At 36.7% G+C, this 19665-nt stretch overlaps 2 protein-coding genes across 2 annotated transcripts; both read right to left on the reverse strand.

The window, feature by feature from the left end:
• Window positions 1-1364: 1364 nt before the first annotated feature.
• On the reverse strand, window positions 1365-2760 carry LOC131659508 (uncharacterized). Its single transcript, XM_058928691.1, has 7 exons — window positions 2695-2760; window positions 2462-2609; window positions 2219-2376; window positions 2008-2128; window positions 1766-1936; window positions 1624-1680; window positions 1365-1538 (listed from the first exon to the last, which is right to left on the reverse strand). The coding sequence occupies exons 2-7, from the start codon at window positions 2558-2560 to the stop codon at window positions 1365-1367; spliced, it is 780 nt and encodes a 259-aa protein (XP_058784674.1). The 5' UTR covers window positions 2561-2609; window positions 2695-2760.
• A 28-nt stretch (window positions 2761-2788) lies between these two features.
• Window positions 2789-3358, reverse strand: LOC131659510 (uncharacterized). Its single transcript, XM_058928692.1, has 3 exons — window positions 3252-3358; window positions 3078-3168; window positions 2789-2978 (listed from the first exon to the last, which is right to left on the reverse strand). The coding sequence occupies exons 1-3, from the start codon at window positions 3349-3351 to the stop codon at window positions 2789-2791; spliced, it is 381 nt and encodes a 126-aa protein (XP_058784675.1). The 5' UTR covers window positions 3352-3358.
• Between the last annotated feature and the right edge of the window lie 16307 nt (window positions 3359-19665).

Here is a 19665-nt window from a genome sequence, read left to right on the forward strand (position 1 = left end):
TTCAACGAATTTCCAAGACTACTGATCACTGAGGAAGCATGAGTTTTCTGCAAAGTTGTTATAACCGAATTGCTGGAACTTGGAATGTTCTGAGAGATGGTAGAAAATGGAATTCTTGCATGAGCATTATCATGACTACTAATTGGGGTAGTCTTGCCTACATTCTCCTTCTGCAGTCCATTCAATTTCTTTGCTCTCTTGGATTGAAGTTGACGTTTACGATGAAGTCTTGCTTTTGCTGATCTTTTTTTGCTTAACACACTGCTAAACCATTTATCTTCAAGAGCCTTTTGATTCAGACCATCCATATTTCTGGTTTGTTGGTTTGATTATACAGATTTTCGGACAAAGACTTGGTAGGAATATAAAGCCATAATATATGTATGTTTAAGTTATGTGGATATGTAATAATTATAGTAGGAGTTGATATTAGCAATGATGCCTTTGTTTGGTCCTTTAGTTTCATCTGCACGCTTAGCATATTCATAAATTAATCTCTTTCATACACAATTTTGTTTTGATATTGTAATGATTATCATTCTTGGCATTACACGTTAAGTGTCATTAAACATCCAAAGCATGATAGAAAAGCAATGATGATTGTTTATGTGTGAAACAAACTTAACTTGTCTAGTTTCCAAAGCATGTAATAAATGAAATGAGTGAGTAAGTGGCTTGAGTAAAAAAATGGAGATTCTTGAAAATATTTCATGAATAAATAAAAACTATTATAAGTTTAGTTTCAAAAATAATGGAATAGCAAAAGTTATATTGGTTGATGTGCATATCTGTTTTTGAAAATATTAATAGGATCATGATTTAGTAATTCATACAATATTTAAATAGAACCCTAAATATGCAAGAAAAAAAAAGGTTCAAATTAAACTTGTAAAATTTAGTTATTATGATTTTGTAAATAAAATATATAGATTCTCACCTGCAGCATATATTAGAATCATATTATGTAAAATAATATGATTAAGTAAAAGTAGAATTGGATTGGGCATAAATGTAAAAATATCTAACATCTATCTTGTCCAATAGTGATAAACAAAAGAAGATATAATTTTGAATCAATACAACCCAAAAATTATGTCATTACACTAAATTCAGAATAACACATTGATTAAAATTGAACAAAATAATTCCATGGCAATCTCGAAATTGAAATTAAATAAAATGCTTGAATACAAATACTACATGTTGTCCAAGAGTGAAAGCTTTGTTGGTAGAAAATGCAGTACCACAAAGTAAATAAAACAATACATCCCATAAATTTAACAACCAAAAAACATAAACCATAGGATTATAAGTTCCAACAGATTTGTGCTAGTATGCATAAAATAAAAAAGTTGATGAAGTCTTCAAGCATTTGGTTCAATCTTCACTTTTTTGGGTGGCTTGGTTCCTGAATATTGTGTAAGTCCTAAAAGCTGACAATCCGATTCTTCAGCATCAACACCATGAGAAACACTCTTTGATGGGGTATTGGCCAAACTCTTCTCAGGATCATTTTCTCCAAATGCAGAGAAGGACTCCTTCGAATGTAGTAAACATATTTATTAAAATATGGAAGAAAATACATGTTTTGCATGAAAACATTGCAATTATCAAATAACATACCATGGAAGTATCAACATGATCAGCAACAGCATTTTGAATGGGAGGAAGACTATGAGCCTGTATTATACAATAGGATATTATTAATACAGTTGGATTTCAATTAATTTAAGATATTCAAGCGGATTACTATAAACTGAAAAACCTCATCAGCAATATAATCCTTTTCAATTTGACTGACAAATTCTTCATCATAAGAAAACTTCCAAACAGATGCTTGCCCAAAGGTTGGCTGTACTTTAGCTCTCAAAGCCATTTTCTTCTCCAACAACATGTCAAGCTCGTCAGGATAAACCATGGGATCATCTTCACCATTCTAAAGTTGAAAAAGAATGTTAGAAACCATATATTATACTATTTTACAAAGAAACTAAATTATTAACATACCTCTAACATTGATTTATGCATGCTATCAGCAGATTGTCCTATAATCTGCTCACAGTCGGCATCCCAAAATACAAACCGGAACTTTGATTCACCGTCATAAACATATATATCAACTTTGTACCTATTACATAAATACATACAGGTATAATTGAGTGATCTTAGACAAAAAGGATTAAAAGGTCATAAATAGAAATAATGTCATCTTAACAACCTTGGTATGGGTTTGTGAACATTTTCGCCACACACACACTGGTATGGATTGTTCAAATCAGTAGCCTTCACAGAGCACTTTGTGCATCCATAGTAAAACCAACCATGCTTGGATACATAAAATTTCGTGGTAGTTCCAACAGTAACACATAACATGTCCTAAAAATAAAAATAAAAGCATTACAAATACATATAGATAATTGTTAACAACTTGAAAAACCATTTACGAATTTCTGAGTTATACTTGTTTGATTTTGCAGAATTGACTCAAAGGAATGCACTTTGCCTTATGAACAAATTTTTCAAGTGTTGTAAACTGAGATCCACCAGACCAAAGAGACATGGATTTGGCAGATTGCGAAGGCTTTTGGGATTGCTCATTTGCAGGCAACCTGGGAATATTATAATAAATCCATGCTATAATTTGGAATCAACATGAAAAACTAATTGAAATAAAAGACTGCCTAATGTTAATACTTTGACAAAAACTCAGAAATCTCCTGGATGTCTTCGTTGATTAGCAGCTTTGAACCACTCCATGCATTGGATATTGATTGAACAAAAAAAAAGTTTACAACATTGTTGAAAAAATGTGATAAGGCAACAGCAGAAAAAAATAAAATAAAAGCAAACCCTGAGAATCCTTGATCATTGCATGGGTTAGTATGATGACAATAGCACCCGTGTTAGTTGGGTCATTATAATATTCCAAAAACTTAATACCATAGCTCTCCCATAATGTGCAGTTAATGATGTCACCGCTGAGATGTTAAACCAAGAATTGGATTAAGAAAAATTTACATTGAATCATAATAATCGAAAAATAAATACTGAAAGAGGATTAAGGGTAACAAATGTACCTCAAATCTTTGAGACTGAGGGCCACAAATGTCTTCTTTCCTGGAGTGTTTGATTGCATATTGTTTATCTCATGTACAACACCTATAATATCTGCAAAAGAGATCAAATATGGCAAATGTTATAAGTAAATGGATCCTTATAAGAAGTAAAGGGTGCTTAATGTTTTTTTCTACCTTCAAGTCTGTTAAGATGACATTTGCCTGCATTGATTTCGCAAAACTCTTTGAAATAATACTTCAGAGGGGGAATATTTTGTACATCCATGTGTTTCATGGTCGTACCACCAAGGAACACGAATTTCTTTGAATGGTCACATAGCTTCCACTGAAAATCGTTATCAAATACAGTCCCGTTGTTGATTATGCAAGTCATATTCTCTTGAATTCTTGATTTCCACTTATCTGTATGATCAGCCCGAATCAAAACTTGAATTCGATCACCCTAACAACAAATGTAAAATATGGTTAATCCCAGAAATCGCTTGCTAATAATGAAAAAATGCAACATTAAACGAAAATGAAATACTTATACCGCAGCATCCATGATAACCATCTCCAGATGTTCAGCACCCTTACTGTTAACAACGCTCCATAGATCAATAATTCGAACAGCCAATCTCCATGTTTCCTTCTTGTCGCTGATGTCTTTTATGCAGTCAAATTTACGACTCATATTCTGTAGAAATGGAAAAATAGATAGATTAAAACAATAGTCGTTTAGAAAAACAACTAACAGTGTGGCATGGAAGATGTATCGCAAAATCTACGTGAAAAAGAAAAACCTAATATTGATGGGCGGAAACAGGAGAGGAAGATAAGCCAAATGTAGGGTTTGGAGCTTGAAATCAAAAGCCATAATATATATAGAAGGATGATAGAAGAAGTGAAATTTTCTTGAGCAACCAAAGAGAAAAAGCGTGCAAATGGTTTTGCTCTATTCCATGCAGCTTTGCACAACTATCTACAAAAGCATGACAGACAGAAATATTAATTATGGAAAAGAATTTGGACAACTGAAAAGTAATGCAATGATTATGGGATTCATTTTTCTAATTAAATTAATTAAGGTTTATGCAATTACCGCTGTGTCCCCGATTATCACCCTCAAATTGGTGATTAGAGGGTTAATGAGAGAATTTCATATGTATTGTACTTTATTATATTAAAAGTAGATTTATATAAATTAAATTTATTAAAATACAATTTATAATGTTTTGTAAAATAAAATATAATTAAAAGTTATTAAAATATTCAAAATATGTGACATGGCTGAACAGTTACCATGTCACCTCATTAATAAGATAGAAAGATGGAGGGAACTATGAAAATCTCAACTATGAAAATCTCAAATAAAATAAAATTTAAGGATGAAAAAGTTAGTTTTTAAAATAGAAGGATTAAAACTTAAAAAATATAAAAATAATTAAAAAACATAAAAATAAGAGAGTAAAAATGCATTTATATCATAAAACTATTTGATATATTTCTTCAGGGAGTCAAACACTTGAAATATGTAGTTATTTTTTTTTTCTTTTTATTTATTTTCCTGTCTTTTGTTTTTCATTTTTTCAAAACCTTGCATTAGTTCCTTGTTTATTCCTCCACGCGGTTATGCAAAAGAGAAACGAAACAACGTTGTAACTTCGCATACAATAATTGCAATTTACCTCGTATTTATATGGAAGAATTTTCAAACATATATCATACTTATGTGTTTTCTTTTCAAATATGTTTTCCTTCCTCCTTAAGCAAAAATACTAGAAACATTGTACCTTCCTAAGTTTTAACCATTTATTTATTTATTTATTTTTTTTGGAAAGCCAAAATTTATTATTAAGGATCGAAACAGCATAAGATTGATGACACTATAAATAGCGTATGAATTATCTGAATTCAAACCACAATTTTACAATCATTTCAGTTTTACACACTTGCTCAAACCGAAGCCTCACTTCAATTTTAAGTCAAACTCAAACCTCGTTTTTGGTTTTGATGGCTTTCATTTCAGCGATCTTGAATTTCTTTGGGATCTCTTCAAATTTATCATCTCAAATTTGTGATTATGATGAAAAAAATTCTGAGTCAAAATGTTCATTTTCAGATAAACCACAGAGCATGGAAAAATCAAAAGGAGCTCCAATTGTAGTTCATTATTTTCCTGTTAACAATCATCTCTCACGCCTGTAGGCAATTAAGTCTGTATGTAGTGTTAATATCCATCTTCTTCTTCATATTTCATATCACAAGAGTGCAGTTTATCTTTTTTTTTCCAATAAGCTATGGAATTATAAGGAGCAAAAGGGATGCTCCACCCCGAAATAAGGCGGAAAGCTCCTACCTCTCAAAGCAATCAAGAGGTAGAATATTCCAATAATAATAATTACAAAGGTTCACCTTCTTATAAGAGGAACAAAGCCAAACCCATGAGTTATAAACTATCTCCGACATACAATCGGTAAAACTAAAAAGCTCCTCTTTGAAAATCACCGCGTTACGCTTTAACCAAATAGACCAAACCGTAGCGAGCCACACAATTGCCACAATCGATCTCTTATTCAAGCAAAGAAGTTTACCACAATTATGGAAAAAAGCCACAAAATCCTCAAAAGACATTAGTTCGGATAAATCTAACCACATGTATACCCTTCTCCAAATGCTAGAAGTTACCCTACAATAATAAAACAAGTGCTCTATAGATTCCTCCTCCAACAAGCATAGGGCACATAAGGAGTCGTTACATTCTCTCAAAATTCCTCTTCTCACCAATTGGTCCCTAGTAGCTATTCTATCAAGAATAAATCTCCAACCAAAAAATAAGATTCTAGAAGGAGCAATGCACTTCCAAAGATAGGACAAAGCCTTTACCTTATTCTCCTCCATAGGGGTTCCGGAGAGGATTGCCATAAAACGGTCATAGCAAGACTTCACCGTGAATCTACCATTCGATGTTAATGTCCACGAAAAATTGTCCTCATTAAAACCGTTCACCTCCGTATGCTTCAAAACCACCAACAAACGCTTCAGAGAACCAAACCAAGGCTGCCCTTCAGCAGAACCCGAAACAGCAGTGTTAACCGCGACAGAATGATCGGAACCGGCAGCCATACCATCCTCCGACAGGGGCCTGTGCAACCCAGCCAGAACAGCCGCACCATCAGCGCTAACAGCTCCCTCCGACTGCCTGCTGGCTGCCTGAACCACCCCCAAAGACTCCGGCTGAACAGTAACATACTCCCTTGTTGCAACATCCGCTAACTCACTCCCCACACCAAACCACTTCTCAAAATCCCATCTCCATCTTCCACCCACGATCGATCCTACATCAATGACAGCACTCAAGTGGTTAACAGACAAAATAAAGAGGTCGGTGAATCCTTCCATCAAGGAATATTTGTCCGCCCAAGTCGCATACCACAAAGGAGTAAAAGAACCACAACCTACTTTACATTTGATAGCACTTGTAAAATGATCAAGAAGAAGCTTCTCATAATTATCCGAAATAATTAAATCTCTCCACCAAAAGGAATCCTTATTGTTCAAAACGGAAACATCTCCTATCAACACCTTAAGCTTCGTATTACCGTATCTAGCTTCTAACAACTCTTGCCAAAACCGCCTCCTTTTCCGTCAAAATACGCCACTTCCATTTACTTATCAAAGCCATGTTCAAAATCTCCACATTTTTAACACCCAAACCCCCTTCTTTCCGAGATTTACATACCGTGTCCCAACCCACCCAATTAATAGACTTTTTGAGATCGACACCTCCCCAAAGGAATTTGCTTTGAATAGATTTAATCTCCTTCAACACCTTCTTGGGGGCTTTATAAAAAGAGAGAGAATAAATCGGAATAGCACTAAGAATCGAGTTAATCAACACCACCCTACCCGACATATTAAGGTATTTCCCTCTCCAAACATTTAGTCTTTTTCTAAGCATCACTAAAAGATCCTTCCACATTGAAGTTTTCCTTGGATTGTCACCTACCCTTACACCAAGAAATTTGAAGGGGAGAGAGCCCACTTTGCAACATAAGAAGGATGAAGCCGCTTCCAAAAACCAATCTGCTACATTAATTCCATAAAGATTGCTCTTATGAAAATTAACACGGGACCCCGACAACAATTCAAAACCTCTAAGAATAGCTTTTATACTCCAAAGATTCGCGGTATCACCTTCGGCTAAAATGGCTATATCATCCGCAAATTGAAGCAAATCAACCTCGAAACCGTTATGCAATCTAAAGCCCCGGAACTCACCTCTTTCCTTGGATTTCTTCATTAATGCCGTGAGGGCCTCCATAACTAGAACAAACACAAACGGAGACAAGGGATCACCTTGCCTAAGACCTTTCTCCACCTTAAACTCTTTCGTTGGACTACCATTGGCAAGAACGGACATGGAATTGTTAAAAATACAGCACTCCATCCATCGCATCCACCGATCACCAAACTCCATTCTCTTTAAGATAATTCTCACAAAATTCTAACTTATTCTATCGTAGGCCTTTTCAAAATCAACTTTCAAAACAACACAACTTCTTTTTTCCCTTTTGGCATAATCCAACACCTCATTTACCACTAAGACCCCATCCGCTATGTTCCTTCCTTCAATAAAAGCCGATTGATTACTAGAAACAAGTTTGCCAACCACTCTCTTAAACCTAGCCGTCAATAATTTAGCTAAAATCTTGTACAAGCTTCCTACCAAGCAAATAGGTCTTAATTCATTCAAGGCTTGAGGATTTCTAACTTTAGGGACAAGAGTGATAAAAGACGACGTACAAGCTTTGATTAGTTTCCCCCTTTCATAAAAATCCTTGACAAAGAGGAAGACATCATCCTTCACCACTTCCCAATTCGACTTAAAGAACTCTAGAGAAAATCCATCCGGACCGGGACTTTTATTACCGTCACAAGACCACACCGCCTCTTTTATTTCTTCTTCCGAGAAACAACTTTCCAACCAAGAAACATCCCCTTCATCCAACCGGTTAAAAACAAGACCATCCGGAATTGGTCTCTCGCTATCCTCCTCCTTAAAGAATTCGGTAAAGTATCTAAAAACCTCTTCTTTAATATTATCAACACCTTCAACTCTCCCGAAGTCACCTTCCAAAGAAGTGATAGCTTTCCTCCTATATCTCTCCTTCAAAGAATTATGAAAGAACTTAGAGTTCTGATCTCCTTCCTTCAACCAAAGATTCCTAGATTTTAACCTAAGCATACTTTCTTTCAAGTTCAAACAACTCCAAAAATCTTTAGTTGCCGATCTTCTATTACTAACATCAACGTCGATAACACCCCCCATATTCGCCTCAATCTCCCTATCAAGGACATTTATCTTCTCCCTAGCTTCCTCCACCTTCAAGTCTAACCAACCAAACACCTCTTTGTTCCACACCCTTAGCCGATCCTTTAACAACTTCAATTTCTCATAGAGAACATAATCCCCTCTTCCTCTAACCTTCAACTTCTTCCATTCGATTTCCACAAAGGATTTAAAATCTTCATGCTTAAACCAAGTATTGTTAAAACAAAAGGGTTTTGGTCCCCAATCTATTCTCCCCACACTAAGCTGAATTGGGGCATGATCCAATATATCTCTCTTTTCAATCCTTTGGTCAACCACCTCCCATTTCTCTATCATATTCTTCGTCAATAAAAATCTATCTAATCTACTCATAGCCTTTCCATTATCTTTGAACCAAGTGAACTTACCACCAACGCAATTAATATCAATGAGATCCATTTGTTCAACAAAACTCCGGAACTCCCCCATACCTTTGCCATTCCTATAACCACCCTCTCCAATTCTCTCTTCCTTACGAAGAACTTCATTAAAATCTCCCACCACACACCATTCCTCTTGACTTCTCAATCTCTTTTTGGATAAAAGCGATTCCCAAGTGTTAAGCCTATCCGCCCTATTACAAGCGGCATACACGTTCACCAAATTGTACACATAACCCTTCCAAGAAATGTTAATCCCCACATAACCTTTATCAACAAAACTATAATTTACGAAGAAGTAATCTTTCCTCCAGAGAATCACCATTCCTCCCGATGCTCCTAACGAATTACTAGCCGTCCACTCTACATCCTTACTACCCCAAAATTCCTCCGCCATTGAGTCATTGTATTTGGTTAATTTTGTCTCTTGCACGAAGCACACATCTATGGAATTAGACCGAATAAGAAAATTAACTCTTTTTCTTTTAGAAAGAGTTCCACCTCCTCTAATGTTATATGATAACAAATTCATCATAAACATCCTTTGGTCGCCTTCAAACACCTCATTCCCTCCTTGTCCCTAGACTCCATATCATTAATTAATCCCTCATTAATCTCATCTGCCTTAAGACTAACAAGACCAAGGTTAGAAATAGATTTCCAAACCTTCAAACCCACCTCAGATTTACTGTTCAACCGTTTATTGCATCTAATAATGTCAGAGTTAACAGTAGAGGAGCAGAGGAGAGACTCACCTGAGGAAATAGAGTCTACCGAGCGAGAGGGTTTGCCCATTCCGTCGCCACATCCTTTGAGATTCTCCATCCTAGGTGCTATACAAGCGAAGTATGAAGGAGTTATCGCTACCTTTTCGCCCAGTTCTGCAACCTTTTTTTTCTTTCTGCCTTCGTTTATCAGCTTTTGCTTTGGGTCGACTGAAGACAAAATATGCGGGCCCCCTTGGCAAACTTTCCTACAAACATCGTCAAAATTGAACGGCCCATTAAACTGGTCCATTATCTTACCAGGCCCACCACCAGAAGTTGAGACTTCACCCTTCTCTAAAACCATCGGGCCCACTTGATCCGCTGTCTCCCCTACATAGCTAAAAGAGCAGTTCTCAGGCTCAGTATTAAATGCCACCTTGTTTTTAGCCTCGGTATTCTCCACTTTTCCTGTTACCGATAAGTCAAAAAGTCCCTTTTCAATACTAGGTTGGCTATTAACCATCTCCTTTGCTTTGTTTAGACTGTCGCCTATAGGATTAAACTTATTCCCTTCTCTCTCTCTCTCCCAACGTCCCGTCGTATTCCATGTGAACAGTCTCGTCAACTGCCCCTCTCAGGCCGTCGCCGACATCCTCCTCACCGATCAAAGCCTCCTCCTCCTCCGATGCTGATTCCTCTGAGTCCGATACACCCAAAGAGACTTTTGTCGAAGCTTTCCCACAACAAGGATAGAAAACCTCGCTTATCCTGATATCAAAACACAAGCCTTCAATCGTTAAACTAATCTCTTCCTCCATTCTATCCATGCTTTTACTTCTAATGCAAACCCTAGCTTCGTCCAGCCTCAACTTCAAATTCGTAACCTCATCACTCTTTACAAAGACACCTAGAGATTTAGTTACTTTAGAAAAGCATCTGTCACCCCATGCATGGCATGGAACTCCCAAGATCCGAAGCCATATCAATCTTTCAGAATCAATATCGGTAGGTTCCCAAGGTTTTATCGAGTGGAACCATTGCTCCCACCAAGATCTTCTTTCCTCTATGAACAATTCAACCTCTCCTCCTATCAAGTCCTCCATCAGACACAAGTTGGGACCCATGCTTGTGACTCTAATGGAGAAAATACCTTCTTCAGAAAAGAGCTTTTTAAAGTCTATCGAGCTACCCGGCTCCTTAACCTTCCCTGTAAAAGCTTTCAAGTAACACGACTTATCTTCTTGGATCGTCGAGAAAGATACCTGTCTGATAGTCTTCTTGACCTTATTCCCAGCAGCATTCCCAGCAGCATCCCCATGATTGTTTTGCAGAATATCTGCATAAGAAAAACGTCCCCTTCTGTTTTCCATAAATGATCTGTTACCTTTCATAAGCTTTGGTCCCCCTACTGCATCGTACTTCTGCGAAACACCCTTAGCAAGATTCTTCCCCTGATTACCCTTATCTCTCCTGAATCTTGGCAAGTTTGCAAAGATCTTTCTTCCTTCGAGAATAATATTGTCCAGTTTAGTGGCCAACATCTCCTCATCTTTAACGTTACCAAAACGGACGAACCCAAACCTTCTACCATACTTATCCCTTCTAGGAGGAATAACCACTTCCTCAATGTCTCCCAGCCCCTTAAACTCAAAAAACTAGTCTTTGGCCCTCCACTTGTCCCCGAACTCAGTTACGAAAAAAGAGGAAGATACTGAACCTACCTCCCTCTTTCTCTGCTCATCTCTTTCAATGTCCCATTTCGTAGCCCTCCTTCCACCTCCCTTGACTTTAACCCACTGGTTCTCCATAGTAGGGACAGACAACCGGAGAAGAGACGAAACTAGAACACAAAAACTCTAAAAAAAACCAGAAAAGAACGAAAAACTGAAAGAACACTAGGAAAACCGTTAATACTAGACCCAAAACCAAGGCCCCTAACCCTAAGGTTAGGAATTTAAGCCGAAGATTTCAAATCTATATCACAGAGTCTTCCATGTGTTTTTCATTGATGTTCTTCTGGATAAAGATTGCAGTTTATCGGCATTTATTTATTTGTTTGTTTTGAAATAAAACTATTGTAACTTGTGATGATACAAATGAGCTTTGTGGTTCATTAATGTCCACTAGTGATAAAATTTCTAATTCTTTCTTTTGGTGCATGCTTTACTGATACGTACCGCAGTACTATGTGTGCAATATTTTCTTTAAACACTTATATTTATTTTTTAATATTTTATATGATATTAAAATTAATTATAAAAACATTAATTTAATAGCTCTTCTGGTCAGAAAGAGACACAATAGATAATTTTCTTTTTTGGTCTACTGTGTGCCTCTTATAAAGTCATTCTCTTTTCATGCTATAGGAAAAAAGCTTAAATGCCTTTAAAGAGATATAATAAACAGTACAGTCATTCAGTGGCTGATCATTCGTGAGGGAACATGTTTGATCCTATTTATGTTCATGGTTTTCCTGCCCACGAACGAGATAAGATCTTCTCCATTTTCTCCTTCTCCATTTTGTATATTACTAAAGTTTTAAAATTATTAATGTAATAATATGATATATAATGGGTATATTTATTTTTTATGTACTACATAACAATGCAAATAGAAATGGGTGTGAAATATAATTTTGAAAACATATATGTAAGTGATCTAAATTGAAGCCAATAAAAATAATAGAACATAAGTTATAATATGTGCAAGACTACTCCTACTCTAGTGAAATATGTAGAATCTAAGAAATTGTAGGAATATTTTCAAGAACAAATTCCTTAATTGGTTGCACACAAACAAAACATAAATATAATTCCACAATCAAAACTATATGTCTTCACAAATAAAAATTGATCAAGGGACATATATACATAAAAAAAAAAAGAGAATAGGCAATGGTGAAATCTAGTAATTGCTTCTTGAATCAATGAGTATAAGAAGACGAGGCTCACTAAATGAAGTTTGAAGCTGAATTGTGAATGTACCATGAGTGAATCTACCCATAAAAGCATGAGCACCTGTATATTAGGAAAATTTGAACACATATATATGTCCATAAGGTCTAGCAGATTGAACAATTATGTCCCGAGGGTTTTCAATTACAACAATAACCATTTCTGCAAGTTGAACTTTCTCCCATGTCTTTCCAAAATTTACAATGTAAATACCTAAACAAATTCAAACACATAACCAATTCATAATTTATAGATGAATGCATCACTACTATGAACCATAAAGAGCATTATATGCAGCTTGTAACAACTAAAATTGATCCTTTAATCCAGTTATTATGAGCCATTTTGCTTCCAATTCGGAATGAAGCACTCTTTAAGCTTTGAATGGTATGCCCTTTAAACAAAATCATTAACAAATCACCGGCCATAGCTAATAAAGTTCCAACATTTGTAGCTATCCTACAAAGCCTTTAAACTTCAATAGCCTCAAGCCTATTTATTGGATTCATATGAACAAAATAGTCAAGAACTATTGTTTTGTAGTACAACATTGATCATTAAAGAAAAAATAGGATCAATATTGAATAACAACATAAGTAAATATAGTTACTTACCTGAATCCAATAACAAATAAAAAATGTAATGTCACTTTTTATTTTCAAAATTCTTTAATGAGTGTTCACTTAAACATAGAAAGAATAAAAAGAATCCTTTCTTCATTCCACCAAATAAATCTTTTTTTCAAACCTATCTCAGAGACACCATTGTAAAGAATAACACAAATTCCTCCTTCGTCACAAGATCGGCGTTCATCATCACCGGCCATGACACATCTCTCAAAGACCAACTATCACTTTCATGCTTCACTACCGGTCATCTAATATTTTTTACCACAACCCATAAACATATTAGTGAATAAAAAAAGCATAATAGAATGGAGAGCATAAAAAACAGAAAAATGAGATTTTGAAAATAAAATGTAATTCGATTTCACACATAAAGATCGAATCCGAAGCATGTTTTCAAAAACAGAAAAAGATAGCAATATTGTAACATAATTTTTTTGTCCATAAAATGAAATGCAGAAAGTTTGTAGCTTTGACAGAAAACTAACTATAGACAGAAAGTTTGTAGCTTTGACATGAAACTAAGGATGTGAAATAAGTTTATAGCTTTGACATGAAACTAACAATGTTTAAAAAGTTTGTAGACTTGGAAAAGAGTAACAACAAACTGAACAATTTCAAAGTTTAATTAAATATTTCACACAATAAACGAAAAAAGAAAAACTTTAATAACATGTTTAATGGTAATGTCAGTGTAAACTTTGAAAAAACGAAGTTCAAGAATCAATGTAACAGAAAATATGAATGTAGAAAAAGTACCAGCTTGAGAGAGTGAGGGGAGAGACAATGTTTTCGTTTAGACATAGAGAGAGAGAGAGTTTAGAAAATAAAGTGAAAGAGAGGGAAATTTTATAAAAGGGAGAGAAGAAAATTTCTACTAATATTAAGTGGAGAAAGGAAAAATATGCTCCCAGGAAGCTCAAAAAGTGTATTTGATTGAACAATGCTATCAAATAGGGTGTTGTTGTTACCCGATATAAGCTTTCTCCAAATTTGAATGAAAACTTCAAAAACCTTATGCCACTTGGCAATATCAGTTGTTTTGATTGGGCGATGCAATATTATTTAGACAATTATATAAAAGGGTTTCATTTAGTGTAAATGTAATTTATGCTAAAGGATAATTTTGGGTGTTAATAGGCATGTTCCATCTACTCTACTCTACTATCTACCATATACTAATCAATTGCCCAAACCACCTAAAATGCCCTTTGTTGTGAATTCAATGCCAAGAACAAAGTATAAACCAAGGAAGAATAAAGGATAAGGAAGAAGAGGAACACAATAATTGGTTATAACTGTTATTCTTTTACTTTCTCTTAGAACAAGATTACAAGTTTACAAGAATAACAAATAACCTCTCTCACCCTAAATTAGGATTTGCAACTTAGCAATGATGAGAGACTAGTATGCTATTTATAATAAAACCTAACATACTAACTAATGGGTTTTTTCCACAAGGCCCATTACACAAGCCAACTTAATAAACAAGCTAACTTAACAAATTAGGGTTTAAACACTAAAACCTAATTTAACATGCTAACAACCCTAGCATCTTCGACACAAGCATGTGAAGAACCTTCGACTTCATGCTTAACCCTGTCGAACCAAGAAGCTACCCTTCGGCCATACTAGAGTTCGATCCAATATCTCACAAATCTCCACCTTGGATCTAACTCTACAATATCAAGGGAACAAACTAGCTTTCTTCATGCAGCTTTAGCAACTGCATACAGTGGAAAAACTTGCAACTCGGTAATGTCTTGGTGATCATATCAGCAGCATTGTCTTCAGTCGAAACCTTCAGCACTTGGACTTCTCCACGCTCGATTACTCCTCTGACGAAATGCAGCCTCACATTAATGTGCTTAGTTCGCTCATGATAGGCTGAATTCTTCGACAGGTGTATTGCACTTTGACTATCACATTTAACAGTGATACCTCGACCTTGAAGTTTCAGCTCCTTCGCAAAACCTTCAAGCCACAATGCTTCTTTCACAGCTTCAGTTAATGCAATATACTCCGCTTCAGTGGTTGATAGAGCAACAACCTTTTGAAGTGTTGCTTTCCAACTGTTTGTTGTGCCAAACATAGTGAAAACATATCCAGAAATAGATTTTCTGGAATCCATACAACCTGCATAATCAGAGTCGACATATCCTTCGATTACTGCTTTACTATCTTCACCTAAGGCTCCACCATAAATTAGGACTCTATTCAGAGACCCATTTATGTACCTTAAAATCCACTTCAATGCTTGCCAGTGAGCCTTTCCAGGATTCGCCATGTACCTGCTTACAAGACTTACTGCGTATGCTATGTCGGGTCTAGTACAAACCATAGCATACATCAAAGAACCGACTATATTAGCATATGGGATGCTATTCATATAGGCTCTTTCGACATCAGTACTGGGACACTGATCAATACTCAGCTTGAATTGAGGGTTTGTTGGAGTCACAACTAGCTTCGAATTCGACATACCAAACTTTTCAAGAATCTTCCGTAGATATGCCTCTTGAGATAGACATAACTTCGACTTCTTTCTATCTCTTCGAATGTCAATTCCAAGAATCCTGGAAGCAGCTCCCAGATCCTTCATATCAAACTCCTATTTGAGTTCAGCCTTCACCCTCATCACATCTTCGACACTGTTGCTTGCTATGAGAATATCATCAACATAAAGCAACAAAATAACAAATGAATTACCAGGTCGAAATCTGAAGTAAACACAGTGGTCGAACTGACTTCTAATGAAACTTATGTGTGCCATGAACTTGTCGAATCTCCTATTCCACTGTCGAGGAGATTGTTTCAGCCCATATAAAGATCTTTTTAGCTTGCACACATAATCTTCCTTTCCCTTTTCGACATACCCTTCAGGTTGCCTCATCAGGATCGTTTCATCTAAATCACCATACAAGAACGCAGTCTTCACATCCATTTGTTCCAGTTCAAGGTCGAACTGTGCCACCATGGCAAGCAACATTCGAATGGACCTATACTTCACAACAGGAGAGAACACATCATTGAAGTCGACACCTTCTTTCTGAGTGAAACCCCTTGCGACCAGTCTTGCCTTGTATCTTTTCGACGTCACTCCTTCAATTCCTTCCTTAACTTTGAAAATCCATTTACAGCTGACTAACCTTGCCCCAACAGGTTTCTTGATCAGTTCCCAAGTGTGATTATCATGAAGAGATTTCATCTCATCATCCATGGCCTTCAGCCATTCATTCTTATTTTGACTCCTCATAACTTCCTTATAATCTCTAGGTTCATCATCAAGAACCTCACTGGCAGAGATTAATGCAGAAGTTATAAGATCTGCATACCCAAGTCTCTGAGGTGGTTTGATGACTCTTCTCGACCTATCTCTCGACAATAGGTAGTCATCGTCAGTTTCCTCAACTTCCTCAACATCTTCTGCTTCTTCTTCGACTTCATCAGGGATATGCAATTCAGCATCAACATGCTCCACCTCAACAGGAATCTCTACCTGTTCCAGCTCTTCTGTTCTTCGACCATCATCAGTTTTCTTGAAAGCCATTTCAGCTTCATTGAAAACTACGTCTCGACTGGTGATACACCTCCTGTGACCTGGCTCTAGGCACCATAGCCTATAAGCTTTGACTCCTTCAGGGTATCCCATGAACATGCATTTCAGAGCTCTAGGTTCGACCTTGTCTTGCCTAATGTGAGCATAGGCTACGCAGCCAAATACTCTTAGTTTGTCGAGATCTGGTGGATGTCCCGACCAAACTTCTTCAGGTGTCTTCATATCTAACGCTGTCGAAGGACATCTGTTTATCAGATATGTTGCTGTCGCAACAGCCTCAGCCCACAACACCTTCTTTAACCCCGCACTAGTCAACATACATCTGACTCTCTCCAAAATAGTTCGATTAAACCTTTCAGCCAAACCATTTTGTTGTGGAGTACCTGCAGTAGTTCTATGCCTTGCAATACCAGAGGTAGCACAAAAACTGTCGAATGCCTCATTGCAAAATTCAAGGCCATTGTCGGTTCTCAACCTCTTGACCTTTCTGCCAGTCTGATTTTCAACCGGAGTCTTCCAACTTTTGAAATTCTCAAAAGTTTCATCCTTAGTCTTCTGGATGAATACCCATAATTTTCTGGAATAATCATCTACTATGGATAGGAAATACCTTGCCCCAGAATGTGATGCACACCTTGCAGGCCCCCAAAGATCAGCATGGATGTAGTCAAGGGATCCATGTGTTCTTTGTTTGCCTTTGTTGAACTTCACTCTGCAAGATTTTCCAAGTACACAGGGTTCACAAAACTTCAGCTTTTCGACTTTGTCTCCACCAAGTAGATTTTGGTTCCCTAATTCGACCAGACCCCTTTCACTGACATGGCCCAATCTCATGTGCCAGATTTCTGTCTTCGACAAAGGTTTCGTGGATGCAACATTTGTCGAACCACTTACAACTTCAGCCTCAAGGGTATACAAGCCTTGTTTCTTCACGCCTCTCAAGACTTCCTTCGAACCCTTCATGACTCTTAGGATAGTTTTCTCTCCTTGGAAAACATATCCTTTCTTGTCGAATTCACCAAGAGAAAGCAAATTTCTCTTCAAATCAGGAACATACCTGACTTCAGTCAACAACCTTATTGACTCATCATGGAGCTTGAATCTAACAGATCCAATACCTGCAATCTTGCAAGCCTTGTTGTTTCCCAGCAATACTGATCCACCATCTTGATCACATAATTCCTCGAACAAGTCTTTGTTTGGAGTCATGTGCCAAGTGCAACCTGAATCCATAATCCATTCTCTTCTCGAGTCACCGCTTGAAACCACAAGAACATCAGATGATTCAAAATCATCTTGAACAATGGCTGCATTGCCATTATCCTTGCCTCCATGATCTTTCAGGCGTTCAGGGCACACCTTTCTTGTGTGACCCTCCTTCTTACAATGATAGCATCGAATGCCAGATGCTTCGCCACTGTAAGACTTCGACTGACTTTTGCCCTTCTTGTCGAACTTACCATTCTTTCGCAAGAATTTTCCTTTAACGGCCAAACCTTCACCAACAGTCGAAGGTTTATGCTCCTTTCGTTCATTCAAGTCCTTAGAATACAGGGCTGATTGAACTTCTTCAAACGTCAGGGACTCCCTTCCATACAAGAGAGTTTCTTTGAAGTGAGCATGTGATCGAGGCAGAGCACACAATAGTAACAGCGCTTGATCTTCATCATCAATCTTTACATCAATATTTTCAAGATCAAGAATCAGCTTATTGAACATATCCAACTGCTCAGCCAATACTTTGTCTTCAATCATCTTGAATGAATACAAAGCTTGCTTCAGGTAGAGTCAATTTACCAGCGATTTGGTCATATACAAACTTTCAAGTTTCGCCCATAACCCTGATGCCGTCGTCTCCTTTGATACCTGTCGTAGAACCTTATCACCAAGGCTCAACAGAATTGCGCTGTGTGATTTCTCGATCATAGTTGTCTTCTTCGCTGCCGTTAATGCAGCATTCATGGCTGCCTCTCCCTTCAACGCTTCCAAACAACCCTGCTGAACCAGTACGAATTTCATCTTCAAGCGCCACAGACCGAAATCATTCACTCCGGTGAACTTTTCAATCTCATACTTTGTTGACGACATCTTCTCCACGCTCACCGCACCAATTTGTTGTGAATTCAATGCCAAGAACAAAGTATAAACCAAGGAAGAATAAAGGACAAGGAAGAAGAGGAACACAATAATTGGTTATAACTGCTATTCTTTTACTTTCTCTTAGAACAAGATTACAAGTTTACAAGAATAACAAATAACCTCTCTCACCCTAAATTAGGATTTGCAACTTAGCAATGATGAGAGACTAGTATGCTATTTATAATAAAACCTAACATACTAACTAATGGGCTTTTTCCACAAGGCCCATTACACAAGCCAACTTAATAAACAAGCTAACTTAACAAATTAAGGTTTAAACACTAAAACCTAATTTAACATGCTAGCAACCCTAGCATCTTCGACACAAGCATGTGAACAACCTTCGACTTCATGCTTAACCCTGTCGAACCAAGAAGCTACCCTTCGGCCATACTAGAGTTCGATCCAATATCTCACACCCTTCTTTAAAAAAAAATTTACACTACAATTTGAACATTATAGTAATTAACAAATTAACCATTCACTTTTAATTTGAACTAATGAGAGCATGACAGGTGGTGCATTATGTCAAAGAAGCCAACACTTGTCACTTTATCATTGGCCACATTGCTCATTTCAAACTAACACTTATCTTCTTCCTCCTTATTTTCGTTCTCTCTCTCCCCCATCTTCTCTTCTCTCTTTTCTCCCTGAAACCCTAGAATCACAAAAAATAAACCCTAAAATTCTCTCTCCATTTTGATTAGATCTAGAAACATTGAAGAAGGATATCAATCCTCTCGCCGTCATCACCATCGTGTATTTTCTCACCGTCATCTCTTCTCGTTGAATCTGTATCTTCTTGCCGACAAAAGATTTTCTTTTCAGATTTTCTTTTCTCTGTTATCCTCTCTCTCTTTTCCCTTCAAA

Source organism: Vicia villosa, linkage group LG3, assembly GCF_029867415.1.
Source record: "Vicia villosa cultivar HV-30 ecotype Madison, WI linkage group LG3, Vvil1.0, whole genome shotgun sequence".
Taxonomy (NCBI): Eukaryota; Viridiplantae; Streptophyta; class Magnoliopsida; order Fabales; family Fabaceae; genus Vicia; species Vicia villosa.